This window comes from Chlamydotis macqueenii, chromosome 5 (genome assembly GCF_036417535.1).
Source record: "Chlamydotis macqueenii isolate bChlMac1 chromosome 5, bChlMac1.mat, whole genome shotgun sequence".
Taxonomy (NCBI): Eukaryota; Metazoa; Chordata; class Aves; order Otidiformes; family Otididae; genus Chlamydotis; species Chlamydotis macqueenii.
In genome coordinates, this window is record NC_141560.1 from 35,521,249 (window position 1) to 35,539,855 (window position 18,607).

The window sequence follows — 18,607 nt, forward strand, 5'->3', positions numbered from 1 at the left end:
CCAGGATAATGAGGCAGAGAACAAGATAACCTTCCCCCACCCCTCCCTCTTCCCAGGCTTAACATTATCTCTACGACCTTTCCCCACCCCGAGTGGCACAGAGGGGAAGAGGGAATGGGGGTTATGGTCAGTTCATTACACGTCGCTTTATGCTGCTGCTTCGTTGTCAGGGGAAGAACTCCTCACATTCCTCCCCTGCTCTTGTGTGGGGTCCCACCCACGGGCCACAGTCCTTTGTGAACTGCTCCAGGGCGGGTCATTTCTTCCACGGGGTGCGGTCCCTATGGAACCAGCTGCCCCAGCACAGGCCCTGCACAGGCCACAGCCTCCTTCAGGCATCGGCCTGCCCCGACATGGAGTCCTCCACGGGCTGCAGGTGGATCTCCATGGGCCTCCATGGGCTGCAGGGGGACAGCCTGCTCCACCATGGGCTGCACCATGGGCTGCAGGGGAATCTTGGCCAGGAGCAGCATTATTCCTCCCCCTCCTTCTTCACTGACCTTGGTGTCTGCAGCCAGTCCTCTCACAAGAAATTCTGCACAAGAGGCTGGCAGATGCCTCTCAGGTTCTCTTCACATCATCCAGCTCATCTCCTCTCCACTTCTTGCAGCCGGGCTGGGCCAAGTCAGGCCCAGTCGGCTGCCCGGCGGGAGGCCAGAGGGTGAGGGCTGCAAGGCCCACAAGGTTCGTGCCTCGCCCTCTCTGCCCTCGCTCAGCTTCTTCACTTCTCCTTTTTTTTTCCTGTTTTCTCCTTTTTAAATACATTATTGCAGAGGTGTTATCAGGGAACATTCTGCTACCAATTGGCTCAGCCTTCGCCAGCAGCGGGTCCGCCCTAGGCCCAGCCAAGTCCACTGAACAAAGGGGAGCAACTTCTAGAAGCTTCTTACAGAAGCTACCACCGTAGTGCCCCCCCCACCCCCCCAAAAAAAAAAAACCAGAACGCAGGTTATATGTCATCTTCTGTGTCTGTTAATATCAGAGAAATGTTATTACATGGGAATCCTGAGTTCATGAGTGGAGGAGAGGAAAGAAACCCTTATGTTTCTATTTCTGTTGTGGCTTGTCTGCTTTTCCTCTGCTTTCTGTGACTTTTGTGGTCTGTGATTCTGGGTCTGCTTCATCATTGCATCATCAGTTTTTCCTCTCTAAACCGTTGTCAGCACCTGCTTAACCACACTGTCTCTTATTCTGTTTTTTACTGTAGACATTTTCTCCCTATCTGTCCATTTTTAACTCCTTCTACCAATGGTGCTATGTGCTCTGCTTGTAGTACTACAATATGGCCATTCAAATAATCAAGGAATTTAAACAGCAACTCGTACTGAGAATTCATTTTTGTTTCTTCTATTTTTCTTTTGTTCTATTCAGACTTATTTAGCTTTTTCTGGAAAAGGATGTAAATGCAGAGATAAAGAAATTAAATGCGAGATAAATTTAAATGATCCATCCAGCATATTTTTAGGGAAGCTAGGGGTCTGGATGTGTTGATGTGAAAATTCAACATCTTAAAATGAATGCCTGGTGCTTTTAGTAATTAAATATAAGGTACATTAAATTGGAGGGTCTTGTCTTTCACAGATAGCCTTTATAGTAAGCAAAAGACTATTTGGCATAGTCTTGTCATTCAGGCTATTAAAACTAAGTATAACTGCTAGCAAATTGCTAGAATGGTAGGTGCAGTTGCCTATAAAGAGTACTTTTATGAAAGTATGTACAGCTCAACTCCAAAATGAAGCAAAGGAGTAGTAATTAACCTATATCAATCTGTTTCTAGCTGTCTTTTAGAAGTTATATTGCTTTCTATTTGATTTTCAGGAGAGTTCTTTTTGAGGTTAAGGTCAGACAATTTAAAACATGTTTTTAAAATAAAATTTTTCAAAAATATGAACATATATTTTCAAATGAGACAAAAAGCCACAGCTTCTTGGAGTGTTCAGGTTTTTAAAAGAGAATGTGCAGTATTAGGAGGATATAGCCTGTGTGGAGTTTAGATACTGCAGTGAAGAGCAGGGAGAAAATAGGCCTCAAAAGGAATGAGAACATCATAAAGATCAAGTGAGACTGAATGGTTTGCTACAATTCAGAAAAATTGAGCAAGATGACAGGAAGCAAGGAGCTATCTCCTGGGATATAGTCGTCAAGAGAAGAATTGCATGGGAGTCTTTTCATTTTCATTCTTTTTTTAGCTTTTTTTCTATTTAGGAAGTTAGACTTCTAGGTCTTCAAATAAAATTGACCTTCTTTCTATTTTTAAGATATTTTGATCTGTGTAGGGGCTTGCCATAAAGAGAATTCTAAGCTAAAAGTTATCATCTCAAATATTTAGCTGCCTTGGGATCATTCAGATATTTTAAACATTGTATTTCTTGTGGACATTGAACCATTTCAGATATTTGTGACTTATAGTTCTCCTATTTCTAGAGGTGTAAGTAAAAAGTGGTATAGATTTCTTCTGGTCACCCCATTCCAACAAATGTATGGACTACTTCCTAGAGATAACAATTGTTTTTAATTTTCTGTGGTTGTATACCTGTAGAGTTTGCCTACCTGAGGACAAAAGTATGAAGTTGGACAGTTTGTGTCTGTTGTTTTTCCTGGTATACTCTTAAATTTATATGAGAAATACGTATCTGAGGAGGAACAGAAAATGTATGGGTTTAACAGGAATCTTATTTATACTTCTGAAACTTAGGGTTGTTTAGACTAACAGTCCAATTTAAGTTAGATTTGTGTTTCCAAATTATTTAAATACATTAAAAATTTCACTCAATTTACAACTATTTGATTTTAAGTACTACTGCATTGAAGAATTAGTTTTGCTTTGGCCAAAACAGATTTTCAAAAATAGCAGGTAGATGATGATGTTATTGATAGTATCTGCTAGCATGAATGCTTCTTAACTCTTTGATGTTTATCAAAGCATGAAATAATAGCATTTTTGTAAATGCTATTCAAATACATGTTTACATTTCTAAATAATTTGTCTATAGTGTTGGTATATGCTGACTATTTAAAAGTATAATTTCTTCATTGAAAATTGCATAGAGTTCGTTTCTTATTGGGTGGACGCCATGGAGAGTTTAAATTTCTGCCTCCTGCGGGCTATGCTCCCTGTTATGAAGCATTGCTTCCAAAAGAGAAGATGAAACTGGAACCAGTGAAAGAATATAAGAGAGATTCTGAAGGAGTGAGAGATTTGCTGGGTACAACACAATTCCTCTCCCAAGCTTCCTTTATCCCTTGTCCAATAGACACTAGTCAGGTATGTTAAGTATGTAATAATGGGATTATGAAATATGTCTTAACAAAATTTAAACTGACAATATAAAAACTAAGCTAGCTTTATTAGCAATTCATCATTTGTGTCTTGTGATATATTTAACTAAACTAGATGATCTTGGATCTGCAAGGTGTGGTAACTGGAACCTTTTCTTATTTGTGCTCTTTTCTTAGATTGCTCTTCCTTTTCATCTTGAAAAGATCAGGGACAAACTGGCTGAAAATATCCATGAACTGTGGGGAATGAATAAAATAGAACTGGGCTGGACATATGGCAAGGTACATTTTGAATGATTTGTTGGGATACCGTCACCTATATTGGGTTAAGTCTCCTACCAGAAAACCTGAACTTTGAAGTTGAACTGAGTATTTAATGGTGGTCTATATATTCCTAATAATAGATGAAGATGTAAGCTGGCAGGAGACAGTGATATTAACTAGTGATTTGAAGGCAAATTTGGAATATAAATAAGGTACATATTTTAACACTATAAATAATAAACCATTTCAAAAAATATCTGAATTGAGTAACATGGAATTCTACTGAAAATCATACCAATAATGAGTAACCCTTCAACTAACTCTTTGGTTACTCTAGTGTTGGAGATCAAAGAGATAATAAGCAAAAAGTCCATTGTGGAAATTTTCTTCTGTTGATAATGAAGATAGGGTTTTGGTGACTTTTGTAAACATTCAAATTCCTCAAAGCTCAGGTTTTTGTTTTGTTTAATTAGTTACAGTTGAAACTTATCATTATAATGATCCCTTATAATGTGGTATAAACTGACAGCTTGATGTGAGTGAGGCCATCTGGTCAACATTATATAAATGCATATGACAAAAATTGGTGCCTTCCCCTAATAAGATAAAATTCTAAAGGCTGTATTCTGCCTTGAATTTAGGTTCTTTCATTTGACTTCTTTTCAAATTCAAATTTAGTGGGGTAGTCCTGCATATGCCCATCACAATTGTATCCTACCTCAGAAGAATCTTTTTCCTTCTCTTACCTTCTGCTATTTTTACTTATGGACTTGATTTACATTTTTCTTCAAGAACTCTCATACTATCTGCTAAAATTTCATGGCTATTGAAATTCTGAGCTTTACTAACCTTTTTAATGTTTCTGAGCTTTGGCAATTGAGAAATGTTTTTGTATGTGAAATGTTGTGACTCCTACTTGCTATCTCAGGGTAGAAGCACATGGCATTGAGTGAAAGAGCTTGTTTAATTACGAGTCAGATAAGTATTCAAAGACTTCTGTCAATAGCAGAAAAAAGAAAGCTCTGCTTTATTATTTCAGTAGAATTTGGAAAACATTACCAAATGATTCTTTAAGATTTTTGGATCAGAATGTGTACAATTATGTGCCCTATTTATCACTTATTGCTCAGGCATTCAGCAGAAATGTTTATTGAGTTTGCAGGCTTGCTTTCCTGTATTTCGTGTATTTAGGCAGAACATATGAAATAGCTGTATTTTTTCTGATTTTGTTGGTTATGGAGGAGTACTTACAGTGTGCATTATAAATGAATCATAGGAAAGTTCATTTATATAACGGTGAGTAACTGTCCTTGAGCAAAGATAAATAATATTGTTTACAATGTCTTTGTTATCACAAAGAATTAACTGATTTTTTTACTCTGATTCTGACTTGAATCTGATATCAGGAAAGTACTCTTTTTTTGTTGCTTTGTTACAGATACGGGATGATAATAAAAGACATCATCCTTGTCTTGTGGAATTCTCAAAATTGCCTGAGACAGAGAAGAATTATAATCTACAAATGTCAACTGAAACCCTCAAGTGAGCTTTAAATTTAAAATAAAATAAAGTTTATTTTAAAATTATTTTTATTCAAGCACTTCATACTGTTGTAAGATATAAAAACATTAGAAAATCTCATTCAAAGTGTGTTCTTCTAACTTTTCGGGAAGTTCCAGGAACGCATTCAGAGTGATTTAGAAAAATCTTTCTTTACAGAGATACAAAGAAGAAACAACACCAAATCATGTTGGTTTTAATAAAGTGACATAACTTTCAAGCCACATTTGTACCTTTTTAGACTTTGAAGGTTTTATTTATTATTTTTAATAATTTAAAATATATGAGGTTTGAAATTCCATTATTTTGAATTACTTCCCTGTTTTAAAATATCCTTAGTTTTGTGTATTTATACTAAAATCAAAAGTAATTTATATAATGGATGAGCACTATAATGTTTTGTTTCACTACAGCCATTTTCTTGTGTTGGCAGAACCCTTTTGGCCCTTGGATGTCACATTCTTCATGCTCATCCAGCAGCTGAGGAAGATCTTAAAAAAGTCAAACTTCCTAAAAAGTATGTACCTTATGATAGCTGTTATATATTATTTGTAACTACAGGGTATTAGTTAAACAAAAATATTGTAAGGTTGTTTCAAGAATACTTGATATGAACCTCGTACCCAATATGGACTTACAGAACACATGGTTGGTCCATTACCTTGCCTGTGACGATGGTTGACTATGAATACTGCTGCATTACATCAGCTTGTGGAGTGATGCATAGAAACACAAATAGTCACATACTCGTAAGTGCATGTGGTTTAAGTGTTACATGATCTTAGAATAGATACTCCAAAGTTAAAAGCAGTATTTCAGTGCTTTTCTATCACATAGCGAACGATAGTGTGTGTAATATATGATGGTAAATTGATCTACCTGAAAAAGGGTATACCATTTTCCCAGAATTCCTGTTTTGATTTGCACTTCTCCTTCCCTCTCCTCCAAGAAAAGGTTTATTCAGCATACATACATTTCCAGAAACATTATTAAACCATTTCTGTGAAGAAGAGAAAAATATAGAAAGTGACTGTTGTTATAATGTTGCTTATTTCTAGGAAATGCACATATGTAGATTATTGCATGAAATACGATCTGATTTTTGCTTTAATTTTCATTTGGTAGCTAAACTATGGCAGTCAGAGCTAAAATAGTTGCATGATCTTTTTTATTCAGACATCTTTAAGTCATCAGTAGTAATCAAAAGTGGCAAAGATTAATCAAGGATTACATCTCTGTTTTAGCCTTGTCTTTGGGGATTCTGTAGTCCTCCTGGGACAGATTAAAGCCCTGTGCTGCAACAAAACTTAAAGACAGAAATTGTGATTGGGATGCTTGCTATCTCACATCAGTTCATCAACCCACAAGATGTCTTTTTTTTCCTGAAACAGCTTTGTCCATGAGAAATAAAGTTAGGTTTTTTAACAGAGCAGTAAAATAAATAGTTCTATTATATGGGAGGTGGTAATCTTGATGCAGTTGATGGCGTTAATTAAAAAAAAGAAAAAAAGGACCTTTCCCAAGGTTCATACTGCAGTCTATCATTTTGGTATTATTGATTTCAATAACAGAACAAATAAATCTTAGTTTCTGACTCTTGTTAAAATATCTACTGCCTACATGAATAAACCTAACAAAAGGAAATTATCTGATTTGAGCAAGAGTCTGCATACGTCTAAAATGACAGACTAGTCTTTATACTATGTGGAAGGGTTGGAGAGGGTAATACCTACTACTAAAAACCTACTAAACTTGTTATTCAATTAAAAAGTGGGAAGAACAATAGTTAAAATATGTTTTCTTCTGTTGGAAAAATGGTAATGCAAAAAATACCATACTTAATAATAGATACAAAATAATTTCATAAGAAGCCGTCATGCAGATATTTAAAACAGAGACTACTTGAAAGGTTTAAATGACAAATATATTTTAAAAAAAAAGAGTACTCATTTAATAATAATTTGTTTTTCTCATAGCAGCTTTTTATGGATGCACATACGGATCTAGGTCACATTTAATTAGAAAGGATGGAAGCAGGTGGAAAATGAGACTCTACTAGAATACAATTTATATCCTAGTCAGTGACCAAATGCAATGCAAGATTTTTGCAAAGAGAGTAGGAGATTGAAAAAGGGAGAGAGAAGTGAACCCCATCCTATAAATGCCACATAGAAAACTTTAAATACCACCAGTGGGGTATCTTGACTCTCTATTTTCTTTTGTTGACTCACAGTTACATGATGTCAAATGGATATAAACCTGCCCCTCTTGATCTTTCTGAAGTGAAATTATTACCTTCTCAAGAATTTCTAGTTGACAGACTAGCAGAAAATGCACATAATGTCTGGGCAAAAGATAGAATAAAGCAAGGATGGACCTATGGCATTCAGCAGGTAAGGACTTCTTTAGATGCATTTGAAATGAGTAAAGAACATGAGATTTTATCTTCTAGAACATCACCTGGGAGTGGTAAATAAGAAGATAAATACTGAATGTTGTATAATGTCTGGAAAAGTTAGAGGAGGTGGGGAGCAGGGAAAAAAGCCTTGCTCGTGCAGGTCTGAGTAGATTGTCAGGCCTGCATGGCTGCAGCTGTAGAATGTATAAGAATATATTTCCATGCTTCTCTTTCATTCTTATCTTTAGGTTTTTAGTATTATTAACAATTGGGCTTGCATTCATAGAACTGTTCTTCATCAATATTGTTTCTCTCCTGTAATCTTAACATTATTTCAGAATACACAGTCTCATTATATAAAATCTTTGTGATGTTTAAACACAGTTTTCTTCTTGTTCTTTTTTATAACCCCTTTTAGGATCTTAAGAACAAACGTAATCCTCGGCTAGTGCCATATGCATTATTAGATGAACGTACTAAAAAATCAAACAGAGATAGCCTCCGTGAAGCTGTCAGAACATTTGCAGGCTATGGTTATAGTATTGAACCACCTGACCAAGAGATAGGTATGTACTTTCAATAAGGATTATGGCCCTTTTTTCTCTCAGTGCTAGGGAAAAACACATAAAACAATTAAATAAATAGGAAAAACTTAAATTATTAATTAATCGTAGGGTATTTTTGCAGTGTACTTTAATGAAAGATGCAAATACACTTTGTAAATTACTTGTATATTAATTATATTTTTTAAAAGATTGGTTGTAGTTAATGCTATTATAATTATAATTTCCATGCTTTTCAGATTGGAGAAAAATCTGGAGTGTGAGTGGACATACTGGTTTTCATTTGGAAATAATGAAAGAAAGAAAATAATATGAGATTAATTCAAAATATTTTTTTTTATATAGTATGCAGATTAGGCTTGACTACTTCAAGTCAGTTCTAAGGAGAAATCAAAGTGCACCAAGTTCAATAATTTATCTTTTTAAGTGAAATGAGGAGGGGATATTTGTTTAGAAGTTTTTCTTCATATTTGCCATACCACTGTAATATCTTGACAAAAATCCAAAATAAAACTTACTTGATAATTTTTTACAGAATGGTCTAAATGTATTGACTTGTGTAGGAAAGTATTTTGTTGTATTGTAATACTGCATTATTGCATTGGATTGTATTGCATGTAGTAATCTTACACTTATGAGGTTTCACCCAGTCAATTTTGTGTTTGAGACTGTGCGTTGAGCGATACTTTGAAATACTCTCATTTTAAATAGCAGATAATCACTCATCCTGTATAGAATTAGAATGTGCTAACCTCTGTATGTTGACTAGCCTTCCTCCTTTTTTGACATTTACTATGAAGTTTCTTAAACATGCAATGGTACATAATGACTCTCTTCAGAAAGAGAAAATACTGGGGACAGATAGAAACCCAAAAAGTTGCATTTGTTGTTTCATCTGGATTTTTTCTCTATTTATTTTTACAGCTGACCAAACGGTGGAAAAAGTCAGCATCGACAAGATACGATTTTTCAGAGTAGAGCAGTCTTATGCAGTGAAGTGTGGAAAGTGGTACTTTGAATTTGAAGCTGTGACAGGTGGAGATATGCGTGTTGGCTGGGCCAGGCCAGGCTGTCGACCTGACATAGAGTTGGGAGCTGATGACCAAGCATTTGTATTTGAAGGAAGTAAAGTCAGTATATCTTTATCTTTTCTGACCTATGAACAGAGCTAGGCAGATAACTACAGTATAGGTTTCCTCAGTGTGCTCCAGATCAACTACTGGAATATTTTTGATTCACACAAAGATATCTCTGAGCTCTGTTTTGTGCTGGATAGTTTCTGCATTTCTTGTCATTGCAATTATGCTAACAAAGGTGTGTTGGGTTTATATCTGTCTTCTTAGGATATAGTCAGGTGAGTAAAGAAGTCTGTCATAAGCAAAAACAAAACTTTTTTTTTTTATAAGTAGTATTTCACAAAAATAAAACAAAGTTTCTTCAGTGACTGGAATAGAGAACCACAGTTCTGTTTTCCATTTTCTGTCTTTTCTGCTTTCTGCACATTCTTTCTTCCCAAATTTGACTCCTAAAGGACTGGAATGATGATAATGACACTGCATATGAGAAGTGTAATCCAGTGAACAGTGGTTATCATACAGGTTCTAAATTGCTGTTTGCTTATTACTGAAGTTAGGGTGCCTTAGTGTCTCTGTGAAATAACTAAGATAATAATTAAATTAATTACCTGAAATCCATGATCAGTACTGTTTGCAAATTACTTTGAGATCCTGGAAGATTAAATATTTGTTTGTTTTATTTTTTTTATGTTTCAGTTTTAGCATGGTGTTTATTTGGTTTTTTGTTTAGGGCCAGCGTTGGCATCAAGGCAGTGGATTCTTTGGACGAAGCTGGCAACCAGGAGATGTGGTTGGTTGTATGATAAACTTGGATGACAAATCAATTATCTTTACTCTGAATGGAGAGTTGCTTATAACCAGTAAAGGTTCAGAACTTGCATTTGCTGACTTTGGAATAGAAAGTGGTAATTTTTCTTTTATAGTTACATAGCTATGAGAAGACAAAACAAAACAAACCCCAGAAAAACTAGTCTGTCATAATGGCTTAGTGAGCTGAGACATTAGAGTTATTACAGTTGTTGATGAGTTATTTCCCCCCTGCCACCCGCAGGTAATCCTTGAACTTACTTGTGCTCTTGATTTTGAACACCTTACACCCTAATGCTAGGGAATATCACCCAACAAATTTTATACTTCTTGTTGACCTTATTGGCTACTGCAAGCCTAACAAGTTCTGGTTCTCAGTTTCCCCAGCTGCAACTTTGTTCCTATCCAGTATTTCCATCAGTACTTTTGCATTATATTTCAATGAGTCTTGAGACTATGCTACACTTCAACTTCATAAAAATATATTTTAAGAGCACTTATATGGCACAAATTGATTTTCCTTTAACCACAAGTAGATGTTAATGGGATTTCAGCAATCAGAATGAGTTTATTTTCTTCAAGCCTTGATAGGCTTGCTCACAGGACTGAACTTCAGCATTAAGAAGTAATAGTAATAATAAGCACCTTGAAAAATTCCCAAAAACTGAAAATGTAGTCTTTGTTTATCTCATTGGAGCATACATGTATTATATTCTTGTCTGAAGGACAAAATTAATCCTATGTGGTAAGAGGCTGCACCAAAACAACATAAATTGAGTCTGATTTGTAATTTTTTTTACTCCCTCCTATTCATAGCTTTTCTGCGTTTCTCCTTTTCCTAGGCTATTTTTTCTCTTCTACTTTTGGCCTTTTCTTTTTTGAACAATAGTATCTACATGACTGTATTGAAGGAAGCAGGGAATATTTTCAAACTGTTTTGTTTTAATTTTTAGTTGACAATTTCTTTAAAATCGTATCTCCTCCAACCAGTAGTTGCTTCATGCTGTTAGTAATTGTCAGAAGACTTCGCAGTTGCTCACTATCTATCCTTGGTCTGATCATTGATACAGTTTTTCTGATGGTAAGCAATGAGCAACTGTCTTAAGAGAGATTTTCTGAAGGCTTAAAGTTGAAGTGTAGGAGAGAAAATTTCTCCTTTAAAGGCTGAACTGTTGCCTTTTCCCTGAAGTTGCTCCAAATTATGTTTCCTGAAAGATGGAGAAATAATTCAACAGCCTGTCATCCCTGTCTACTGGTTGCCACAGGTATACGGAGACCAAAAAACTTTGTTCATAAAAATGCCAGCATTAAAAAAGTGTGCATTTGTCCGTCATGAGTGATGGAGGGTTGAAGGTTGGCAACAAATTTACAGCTACTGATGACAAACTGAATTTAAACATACGTACTGAGATACCTGAACCTCATCTCAAAGTCCCTTTGAGGACTTTTCTCTGAGAGAGCATACTTAACATTTGTTGATAACTTGGATCTAGCCAAGGTTGTCTTCCAGTGATCAGCTTATTCTATAAAGGCACATTTATTAGTCTAAAAATCAAGCAGATAGCTGATTCTTCTAATAAATGGATAAATTACTTGAGCAAATCTTGGTTTTTCAAATCTGATTGTCCACAAAACTACCTCTTGACTTGACATTTTTTGTTTGTTTTTCACACAAATCTACTACTACTTACTAATAACAATTGTTAAAATGGTTTAATGTTTAAATAAATGGGATAGTGTGTGTAACATCCACTCATTGCCTAAGTCCTCCGGGTTTTTGGTAGCAATTATATTGAACTTGACATTACTATCTAAGGTAGTTTAATTCTTTGCTACTGTCATCACTTCATGTGCATTACTTGTTGGAGCTAAAGTTTGGTTCACATTAGGTGGATCCAAAGTAGAATGCTTGTGTTTTCCAAATAAATTACTGTTGTTTTTTAAATTGTTGTTATTATATCATTTTCTTAGGTTTTGTTCCAATTTGTGCACTGGGTCTGTCTCAGATTGGTCGTATGAACCTTGGAATGGATGCCAGTACATTCAAGTATTATACGATGTGTGGCCTTCAAGAAGGTTTTGAACCTTTTGCTGTCAACATGAACAGAGATGTTGCTATGTGGTTTAGTAAACGCTTACCAACATTTGTCAACGTGCCAAAAAATCATCCTCACATTGAGGTAATGTTACATGTTAGGGAGACACCTGTTTATCAACTGTTTGTTTAGCAAGCTGAGACATTAAACCCTTACTAATACTTACTGTCATCAGTTAGTTTGTCATATAAATCTATTAATCACTCTTAAATAATTCCAGATGATCTTGTCTATCTCCAGCTCCATTTATAGTTGTATTACTATTCATATGGATATACCTATCTGTTCTATTATATGCCTTGCTAATTTATGTTGCTGTGATTATCTACTTGAACCATGTCAGTTGTGATTTCTTAGAACCATTTGTTATATGCTATCTTAAATTCTCTTTCATTTTTTAAACCTCTTCTACTGTACGTTTTTCTTAAATATCTAAAGGTGAATTCAGCATCACTTGAGCTAAACAAGGTACTGATTTAGATACTGATTTAGTCCTCTTTGCTAATCTGAAGGACATTTAAGTGTACCTGTGGTGTCGCTGTTTCATTTATTCTTACAATGCAGCAGTGATAGGAATTCCACATTCCCTAACTAATCTACTGTAGAGCAGAATAATATATCCTAAGTTTTGTATAAAATATTCCATATTAATGTATTCCACAATTATATGTTTGAATTCCTAATCAGGTTTTTTACTATAATCCCTAGGCCATCTACTTTAATTGAGATGTTTAGCCAATTCCGCAGTACTTGTCTTTGACCATTTCTTTCTTAAATAAAATACACTTCACTGAAGTCCAGCTGAATGATCTCAGCATTTTTTTCAGTTTATCAGGATCATTTCAACTGTATTCCTGTCTTTAAAAGTATTTGAACTTTTCCTATCACGGAGTTTAAAAGCATACTCAACTTTTAAACACAAGGAAAAATAACATCAGACTCAGACTTCATAATTATAATCTAAAGGATTTTAATTGGTGTTCTCATTGTAGGAGAAAACTACTGATCCTTGTGAAGCAATTTTTCAATGACTTCTGCACTCCAAGTGAACTAATTTAGTAAAATCTATACTTCTGTTTTTGCAAATGCTGTATGGAACAAATTGAAAATATTTACTATAGTTAGGATACACTGAATCTATTGCTTCCCTCACTCTTCAGGCTAGATTCCCTATCAGAGAAGAAAGTTGCATAGTTTTGAAATTAATTCATTTCGAAAAATTGAAGTTGACTCTTTCCGTTTTTTCATCCTCTAGTTGCTTAATGAAAATTTTCAGCATTTTTCTTGGAATAATTTTATTTTAAAATTATTTCTATTATTTTCAGATATGGAGAATTGATGGAACCGTTGAGAGTCCACCTCGGTTAAAAGTTACTCACAAAACATTCGGCACACAGAACAGCAACTCAGACATGATATATTGTCGTTTGAGTATGCCCATTGAGTTCCGCTCATCATTCAGCTTCAGCACGGGTGTGGAAAATGCCTCATCTGATGTTTTCCAAAAACGGTTAGACTCGGTTATAGTTATCCTATTTCATGCTCTCAATATAAATGTAATATGTTCTATTGTTGTACACTCAAGATGTCATACTTGTTTTTACACTAAACACACATGAGTATAGGATGCATGTTACTAAGATTTTTTTGTTCTTGATGGTTTTAATAAATTTATACTACAACTTTGCTGCAGAATGCTATATCCAGAGAAGAGAGAACCATTTTTGAAGACATGCATCACAAGGTTTACAGTTTTTCATTGCTAAGCAGTTGCCATGCTTTCAAAATCATTGGGATTTGCAAACTTTTTCAGCCAGGCTGTAAAACCAGCTCCGAATCTTTTGCCTGCTGGATTAATGCTCATCTATGTTATTGTTCAATAGCTTATTGTTATTGGAAAAGTTACTAGTCCATGCCAGCAAAAAAAAAGATTGCGGGATAGATTTTTGAAGATACCAGATACTACTGAGTTCAGCAAATTCCAGCATCTCCTTCACCTTTAGTTAATTGCTGTAACTCTTTCTTCCCTGCCTCTCCACCTTAACTGCAATCAGTTATTTTGTGTGTATATTTGTATCCTTTAAGTTTTTGCATACTTAATTTACTCATGCATACTCAATACCCAGCAAGCATGAGTTAGCTTGTAAGCACATTGAGTTTAATAATGAGTACTCCTTTTTACTACTTTTATTTTTTTTAATTTACTGATATTCCTTTATCTTTAGAAAGCACAGCCAAGAAATTGCTACTCCATCTACTACGGTAAGTAAATATGTTGAGATGTTTATTTCTTATTTTTTGAAGTAGATTTAGTCATGGCAACATGTTCACTAGAAATTAATCTGTTGAAAGAAGCATTTTTAATCATTTGTCATGATATAACATTGTGTATAAATAATAATGTCCAGAATTGTATGACTTGAAGCATAAACCTCGCTATCTGAAACCACTAGTCTGTTGTTTGGTTTTTTTTTAATTTATGAGTATTTTAAATCACTTATTAGGAAAATATGAGTTACTGTTATTAAAGTTTGACATATAGGAAGTGGTTTTAATCATTATTTGGATATTCCTTAATAAAATAATTTAGATTTCTATTACTAATATGTTCTTTTCCTCTTTTCAGTATTTTTATTCACTACGGATATTTGCTGGCCAAGACCCATCCTCTGTCTGGGTTGGCTGGGTAACACCAGACTACCATTTTTACAGTGAGAATTTTGACCTAAATAAAAATTGTACAGTGACAGTTACTTTAGGTGATGAGAGAGGCAGGGTTCATGAAAGGTATGGATTTATTTATCACTTTTGAAAGATTATATTTTAATACTCTTGCTCAAAGTGAATTATTTGCATGCTTGATGGCCGTTTAAATGTTAACTTAACTAACAGGAAAATTGATTAGGGAGTAGGAGTGTTCTGTGCTCATTTATATATGAATGTGTTTTACATAGATTTGTTAAAGTGAGTGTATTTATCATTAACGTTCTGTTTGAAATAATGTTTCGTAATGCTTCTTTCTTTTAACATCCATATTTGGTCATCACTGTGGATGAACTGGTTATTTGTTTTAATGTATCTTACATAAGCACACAGAACCATGTGAAATTGTTTCATAATTATGAAAAAAAAGGAAAAATATAAAGATGCACTTAGTCTGATCCCTTACCCACAATGCTTACATTATTTTAAAAGGGCGGTTCTTAATTAAAAAAAAACCCCAAACTAATAGCAGTACAAGCACCTTTGAGGATCTCTGACTATTACTCCATTGAAAAGTATAACTTCACTGAATACTTGGTCAAGTTCAGTCTGACCTATGATTTGTTTTCTTTGTTCTTGCTATTCTTTCAGCGTGAAGCGCAGCAATTGCTATATGGTTTGGGGAGGAGATGCAATTGCTAATTCCCAGAGACCAGGTCGTAGTAATGTTGATTTAGAAATTGGATGCTTTGTTGATCTGGCTACTGGAATGTTGTCATTCACAGCCAATGGAAAAGAGCTTGGCACTTGCTATCAGGTATTATCGGATTTTCAGGACGCTGTCTAGTTAACTGGTTATTTTGATGCTATTATAAAATTGTTTTTTCTTTTTCAGAAATCTAACTGAACATGGTCTCATATTATTCTGGTTTACCTCTCTTTTTTTTTTTTTTCTCTCTGCCTTTTGCATGGCTATATTTTTCCAACTTCTTACAGGTGTTTCCAATGTTGAGGAAGGACTATTGGTACATATGTTCAGAAAAACATTTTTTTGCCTCTCAATTCTTGTGGTTCTGAATATTGATTTGTAATGTTAAGTATTCTTTAAATTTTGTTGTCAACTAAATCTGTTATACAATACAGGGTAAATAATTATTTTAATTAGCATAAGGTCAAAATTAGACTTTAGATATAGTAATTTTTGGTATAGATTGAGAAAATAAATTTAGTTTATTTTTACCAGGGTTTGTGTCTTCTGCAAATAGGTATGATTTGGAGATCTGGTGATTTGATAAGTTTCAAATTCCAAAATTCAAATATGCCTTAATGTGCAAAGCTAAAATAAATGGAGCGGGCCATAAATGCTATGAATGTTCTCAAAACATTGAGTCATTATGTGAATGAATAATTGACAGAAGTTTTCAGCACCACATTGATGAGATTTGCTTTCAGCAAGATCAGTTGTCCGTAGTAGAGCATCCAGTGTGGAACAGATTATCCAGTGTCAGGAGCAATGCATCACTTTCTTCTATGTCAACAAAACTCCCACAAATCTGTAATACAGATAAAACATAACATTTTTCGTCTAAATTCAATGGAACTTTGTATACTGAGTCCATTGAAAATGTATGTGGCAGGGTTGCACATAGCCTGTAAATGGGGGTGGGACATCTAGCAGCTGTGATTTTGTTATATTTTGTAAGAGTGATCAGAGACTTCAGTGCCATGCTGGGAGGATATTAAATGTCAACATCAGAGGAAAAGAAAACAGGAGATGCAAGTGCTTAAGCCCCATTCTTTACTGGGTTTTTTTTTGTTGTTTGTTTGGTTGGTTTTTTTTAGCTAGATACAAATCAATATGACAGCTTCTAAACAAAACTATGAAAGTTTTTGGTTTTGGGTTTGTTTTTTTTTTTTGTTCATGCAACAGCCTTCGCTTTCTAATTTTGCAAAGAAATCTAGGAAAATATACACGTAGAAGATGCCTGTTACTGCTTTTATTGTAATAGCAGTTTCAGGTTTTTTCCTCTTATTTCTTTCAATTAATGTAACTACACTCTTCGTAAAAAATTTAAAATAATCTCAGAAAATGAAATTATTTCTCTTCTGTTTCTTCTATTTTCCACTTAAAAATACCTGGAGGTGCTTTTGGAAATGTTTTTCAATAAACCTGTTAGCATACAGTCTGTTGAAAAATAAGAACATCCAGCACTTCCTCTAAAGATATGATGGTATATTCCAACAGGACTGTTAAGTGTGAGAGTGAAATATTTCTCAACTTTTGCTTATTTTGAGAAATTTAAATCATTTATCTTGTTTTAACAGCAGTGAAAATAGTATTTTTTAAATATTTTTACCATAAAATAAAATCTTTAAAATACTTTGGTAAATCTAATCTCTCACCCAAATTGCAGCAAATTACGGATATTTGTCTGGTCTAGACAGTTTTCTGTCAGTTTTCTTAACTGAAGCACAGGGACAATATTTGTATGCTGTTTTCATTTCAAAAGACCTCCAGGTCAACATATCGAGGAGAAGAAGTGAATTTTGCTATAGTTCTTGATCTAAGTGTTGAATGCCATGGTGATATTCAAAAAAACAAAACAAAACAAAACAAAACAATCACTATCTAGAATAGAAAAGTAAATGAAAAATAGTCTATACATGTATATTTGAAATTTTGTCATTAATTGTCAGACCAATATTAAGGTATTTATAGCAGAAATGAGATCTTAAATATGGGTTTACAAGATGTCTTATTTTATTCTGAGTTAGTAATGGTTTTCTGACCTTCAAGCAAGTCTATAAATTACAAATTTAATTATTTTTACTAGGAATTATCTATCATTGATTAGAGGATAAGAGTTATATTGTCTCGTTGTTTACTTTCAGACTTTAATGAAATAAGGGACACATTCTATTAGTAGTGTCTTTCAGTCCAGGATACCTTTTGTTTCTGGATTTGAGTTTGTAAATTTTTCCTTATCAAAATGATTAGAATGTACATACTTGGCCCTACATTATTTTGTCTTTCCCAGTAGTCATAATTCTGAAGAAACTTTATTATGCATAGAGATTTTTCAATATAGAGTATTATTTTACATTTTGTTTTCTGCTTTTTGAGCTGCTTTCTCATCTAAAAGAATATGGATTTTTTTATTTCTCTTTTGTGACTCTCTTTCAGTTTTTTGTTCTGCAGTTTTTGATAGTTCACTATCCTTAAAGATAGGAGTGGTACTCCATAGCACGAGTATTCTAATTGTACTTAGTATGTATAATGTACATGTATAGTACACAAAATACACAATGATGTAATTAAAATATTTGATTGAACTTCTGAAATCTTGAATTGATTGTATAGAATGTACCTTTTTTCAGCCACTTTAGAGCACTGAATTTTTTTTAATAATGTAATATTCTATAAGTAGATTTTTAAATCTTTTTTTTTCATGACAGTAGTGGTGGGTGATCTTGTAGAGAATTCTTCAGAATAAATTGAAATTACTGCTCTGACATGTACTTTGAGTCCAGCTATAATGAGGAAATTAGGATAATGTAGCTGTCAAAAAAATCGCGAACCCAACCAGACACTTTAAAACTGCAACACTGTGATTCAGTGGGATTTGCTGTGATTTTATAAGACTGGAGACAAATTATAAGCCTGGAAATAAAGGGATCTTTGAGATCTTTTAAAAAAAATTAGATTCTTCTACTTTTGGAGTATGGATGAGAAATTTACTAATATTAATAGGAAATAAAAGATTTGCACTATCCTGATCAAATGATGTGCTCTCATCTTCATCTTATCCTTTTCTGGTTCCCTCTCTCTTAGAAATTTGGTTTTGAACTTTTTTTTTGTAG

The 18,607-nt window shown here is 34.1% G+C and overlaps 1 protein-coding gene across 1 annotated transcript in view; it reads left to right on the top strand.

Moving 5' to 3' along the window:
* The window catches only part of RYR3 (ryanodine receptor 3), a 254,587-nt gene that overhangs the window by 102,987 nt on the left and 132,993 nt on the right, over positions 1–18,607 (top strand). Inside the window, exons 20-32 of the mRNA XM_086750198.1 lie at positions 3,049–3,265; positions 3,457–3,561; positions 4,982–5,085; positions 5,537–5,620; positions 7,337–7,496; positions 7,920–8,067; positions 8,989–9,194; positions 9,871–10,045; positions 11,919–12,127; positions 13,369–13,553; positions 14,269–14,305; positions 14,670–14,830; positions 15,398–15,563. Coding sequence (XP_086606324.1) covers positions 3,049–3,265; positions 3,457–3,561; positions 4,982–5,085; positions 5,537–5,620; positions 7,337–7,496; positions 7,920–8,067; positions 8,989–9,194; positions 9,871–10,045; positions 11,919–12,127; positions 13,369–13,553; positions 14,269–14,305; positions 14,670–14,830; positions 15,398–15,563 — 1,957 coding nt within the window. The remainder of the gene's footprint in view (positions 1–3,048; positions 3,266–3,456; positions 3,562–4,981; positions 5,086–5,536; positions 5,621–7,336; positions 7,497–7,919; positions 8,068–8,988; positions 9,195–9,870; positions 10,046–11,918; positions 12,128–13,368; positions 13,554–14,268; positions 14,306–14,669; positions 14,831–15,397; positions 15,564–18,607) is intronic.